General features: G+C 34.1%; 1 protein-coding gene across 1 annotated transcript; it reads right to left on the bottom strand.

Annotated features, from left to right (window-relative positions):
- Window positions 1-358: 358 nt before the first annotated feature.
- LOC105835717 lies at window positions 359-3960 on the bottom strand (the record flags this gene model as incomplete). The annotated part of the gene is given in 1 exon segment (XM_036294452.1): window positions 359-3960. A coding segment is annotated over 1 exon segment (1115 nt), but the record flags the coding sequence as incomplete, so codon positions are not given.
- Window positions 3961-5001: the final 1041 nt, after the last annotated feature.

The following is a 5001-nucleotide window of genomic DNA, read 5'->3' as shown; positions in this document are numbered from 1 at the left end:
CTTAAAATCATCTCTTATCCAAAAAACTCTAAATAATTTATTGCAAAACATAATACCTTAGCAAACATAATATCAGGATAAGAGGCAATTTACAGATGCTTCTGAGTATTGATATTTAGCTTTGTAACTGTGTTTTAAGACTGACGATATTGTCGGCGCGTAGTTTATATAGGTTAAAAATATTAACTTAATGACAAAATTATATTCATCACCAATTAAGATCCGTTACAGATTGTATATGCACCTTAACTGATATGTTTGAAACATTTATTAGTTGAAAACTATTAATTTACTATTTTGATTTTAATGTTTTATAATAAAAATTTATAAACATATTTATAAAAGAATTGATACTTACCGATCGCAGATGTATTTTTTGCTCTCATGCTTGTTTACTTGCGAGCCTACGAGCCGGGACAAATTTTTGATCCATGCAAAGTGCGCTATGTTGCCTTCATTGTCTTGCACGTACAGCAGATTTATGTGCTTATTTTTCTTTTCTTCGGTGAGTCGCAGTGGAAGAATCTTCTTTTCTTCGATGCCGTAGACGTTAATCGAAATATCGTTCAGTCGCTCGAATTTTCCAATGTTTTTCAAAGTCATCGGAAACTCAATATCGCCGAGATTCAAAACCGCTGCATAATGCGGATACGACGACTCCCGTTGCGCGCATTTTTTTGCGGGGTGCAGAGCGGCGACCACCGACCATGCGAAGCACGCATTGTCTGTCGATTTCACGTTGATCACCGCTCTTTTCAACATAATATCCCGCGGTAGCTGGATGTTGCATCCCGCGTGCAAAGGATTGTATTTGTCCATGTTAATAGTTAGACTTAAAATTGTCGACAATGCCCACCCGCTATCACGTTCCTGGAATTCTTCGAGCGACACCAACGTGGGCTCGATAACGTGCCTCTCGTACCATTCGTTCAAGTCCGATGTTTGAAAAAGTCCGTAATATTTTGTATTCACACTCTTGTTGGCACGTTTTTCACCCGCTACAAATTCCCCATTAAACGCGGTATTCACTTTCACACTGTTATGTTCCCGTATAAAGTTCCGCACTCGCTCGAACACAATGTTTTTGGCGTCTTTGAGAAATTGACGAGGTTCAATGTGGCGCACGTTGATCACCGCACCGGTCAAGACACGGCTCTCGAACGCGGTATCTATCTCGCGCCACTCAAGTCCCGCGTTATCATTGTCGTCACTATTGCTAGAGCCAGCGCAATTACCGCCGACGTGCACGAAACGTCTTTGCAATCGCGTCTTTTCACCCGCGAGTCGCGCGATTCTCGCCACCAAAGATTGTCTTATTTCCCCGGTGAGCCGAGAACGCTTCGCACAATTGCGTTCCTCGAGCTGTTCGATGTACTCGTCACATTGCTGCAACCATTCAAAATACTCGTTCAAAGTAGCGACTCTGTTTGCCTGTTCCAAGAGTTCGCGTTCTACTTGCTCGAAGTTTTCCATGTTGCGAAAATACTTAATCGTTCACTTAACTCACTCGTTGAATAATTTGCGTTGACTTCGTTTTCACACGTACTTTCTGAGTGACAGACTGACTGCGACTGTAATCTCTGGTCCTTTGTTCTAAGGGATAGAGTCTCGCCATATAATCATGCTTGAGATTTGTTTACAGCTACGTAAGCATAAACAGAATGCGATTATCAAGACAGATTTATTTACGAGTAGCCTGGGCTTCGGCGTTGTTTAAAACGTATCGGAACCGTCGGAAATCTAAAGGGACATTATCAATTTTTGTTTACGGGGGTCGAGATAATGGCGTTCCTAAATATTGAAACATTATCCACAACAAGTGGCATAATAATCTCGTCCCGCACGATGTCATAAGGTTTGAAAATTCCGGATATAGCTGACTAGGTGGGTATAACAATAATTACAATTCTTACAGGTTCAAAATTTACGCGGTTATTTTGAAGTAAACTTTTGTCCGACTATATTTAAATAGTACATTGTTTTTAAGGTCTTGATACGTTTTTTGAAGATATTATTCAATAATAGCTTTTAACTCATTATTATTGTTAATTATAATTTCAAGATTTATTTATTTCATTGGTAATTATACTTCGATTACATGTTACTATAAAGTTACACAAACAAAAGGGAAAAAAGGCGTGTAGTACAAAATTTAGTGTTATCAGACTTACCAAGATAGCAATGGAAAAATAGGGGTTGTTCAAAATTGGGATTGCTCTTTCTAGGAGATTCGCTCTGAATCGAAGATGTCTGGCTGTCCGGCTGATCAGTTATGCATGCACTCAAGTCAAACGGCATAAAAGCGCGTTGATATTAATTGCGGCGTTTATATACCCTAAGATGCACATAGATCGAACCTCCCTTACCCCTCTATATCTATCTTAGTCGGATGCATCGGCAGCGTTTCTTTGAAGTGTACGTGACAACTGATCTCGTCGCATGGTGTAAAAATAGGTTGTCCCTGATCGCGATCGAACAGGATTCGCGTTCGAAGTCGATCGAAAATTTATATGGTGTAATTTAATTGATGAAAGGACGCATAATCTAAGTTGATAATTAATTAATTGTTAGTTATTAATTTATCGATTAATTTTGGGTTATCTAACTTATGCAAATTATATTTTAGATTTTGTATAGGCACGGTTCCGATTTGGTTAATAATTGACGCCCGATATGCTCGGGTAGCTCCAACGAGTTATCGTCTTACGCACCGTAAGAGTACATCGGTGAGCGTGATTATCGGTGTGAATAAACATACATGTAGTAGATACGCTACTGGCGATAGATCGACCGCAAGTTAATCAATTGAGTTAACCAATTTACTCCGTTTTCTTTAGTGAATTATAGTTATTGGTGGAAGGGCGCAATGGCATATAATTATTTAGAAATTTTACAATAATGATTATTGTTTGCTAGTTATTGATAAAGATAAAATAAAAATAAAAATAAAATGAAATAAAATGATCGATCGTATTAGAGCACGAGCGAATATGTGCGGTGGTCGATTGATTAACTTGGTTTACAAAATTATTTTGATTTTAAATTACTGTTCGTCGATTAGCTTAATTTATCATCGTAAATATTTCTTGCCTATAAAGTCTATATATTAGTGATTATTATTTTATAGTGATCGATTATTTGTTTATTCGCAATTCTAAGTCTCGCTACAAGTTTTGCGCTTACATATTCTTAATCTAATCGAAATAATAGTAATATTTCAAACAAGAATATTTATTTCAGCCAATGTTTGATTTGCTTATTATCTGGGATCGATTTCTCCCCAACAAGGTTTTATAATAATTTTCGAAATAATACATTTGGTTTTAGAAAACTGAAATTTCTAATGTTCGTCCAAGTATATGTTAAATTATTATACATAAAAAAATAATTAAAAAAAAATAAAAATAAAAGTAAAAATATTCTTGTCTAAAGGAAGTTATTACTGGAACGAATTAAAATAAAATATGTAATTATTTTCTTAGCCATAGAACGATATTCTTTTGCATGAAGCAAAAGTCTTAAATTTAATTTACAGACGATCGGAGATTGGAACATCTCCGTGTACATATGTATATATATGTTAGTGTGTCAGCATATATCGTATGTCATCTTCCGAGACGTAACTCTCGGCAAGGTCTTCGCAACATCGATTCCTAATGCTACGATGCTACTTGCAATCAGAGTTATTAATTTATCGAGATATTTTGCATTATAATTTTCCTGGCGATATCCTATTTATTTATAAACTATTTTTGGGGAATTAATGTTTCAAATTGTTTGTTTAATAATTCATTAATTTTCAGTATGCATATACACACATATTTATGTATACACATTCATATGCGAGCGCGGCTGAGTTCCATTCCGTTTCTTATCGGTTTATAAGATAGTTCTCTGTTCGATTAAAATATTACGTGTTATATATTATATTGGGCATGCATAATATAAACGAGTTGGTAAAAATAATATATAAAAATTAATATAGTATAAAATTGATAATGTGATAAATTAATAATGTTGTGTTTATAAAAATCGGTAATTTATTGGTAAATTGATAATATAAAGTTATAACAGGATTAACAATAATATCGGTTAATATTCATTAGTATTGATTAGTAATAATATTAATTAATAGTACACAAAAAGGATGAATATAGATTAATTCTTACAAACATATTATTTTATACATATGCAACGATGCATAATTTCCTTGAAAATCTTGAATTCCGATGATAATTATAACTTTATTATTATGGTAGTTCCAAAAATATAATTTTGGTAATCTTAATGTGAAAGTTATGATTCTTAATTTAATTGCATTTTTTCATTCCTTTCCTTCCTATTCAATGAAAGTTACTCTTAAAATATAATTTCTTTAATAAGTTTTATTCAAGTAGATTCTCAATTTTTAAAATAATCTCATTTCAAGATTCTTTTCGAATTGAAGGTATTGTCGAATAATAATGTTCCCTTTTTGTATAATTAATAATAATATGTTAATAGTCATGGGTCAATCTGGGATGACCTTTACATTTTTGGGGGCTTGTTCACCATCAGAATTATATTTATAATCTGCCAATGTTTATAATTTATAAAGTTGTAAAATTAATATTTGAAATGGTTGTCGTCTTTGTTAGCCAGGTATTTTAAGAAATAGGGATTGGTGGGGATATCATCAAGGACAGAATACAGTACGAATGGAGAATATATCGAGCCATTCTTCGTTATCAATATCTCGAGAACGCTTCGAGATATCACAGTTTTAAAGTAAGTTTGGGCAACAATCTACTCTTCTTCTGAGCACCTTTTCCCCAGAAGGATTTTTGAATTTCCAAATTCGGATTTTTTAGTTCGAGGTCATATAGTATCTGCATAATAACGTATGCAGTTCCTTGCAACAGACCCTGAATGTATTAGTGACCTTGTTCCTTTTTAAGTCATTTTATAATGATCTTGGGACACTTTAAAATCGTTCAAAATTACCACAAGTGCTTGGTCTCG

The sequence above is a fragment of the Monomorium pharaonis genome, unplaced genomic scaffold (genome assembly GCF_013373865.1).
Source record: "Monomorium pharaonis isolate MP-MQ-018 unplaced genomic scaffold, ASM1337386v2 scaffold_243, whole genome shotgun sequence".
Classification (NCBI taxonomy): Eukaryota; Metazoa; Arthropoda; class Insecta; order Hymenoptera; family Formicidae; genus Monomorium; species Monomorium pharaonis.
The sequence above is the reverse complement of the archived record's forward strand: the minus strand, read 5'-3'. Positions and strand labels throughout refer to the sequence as shown.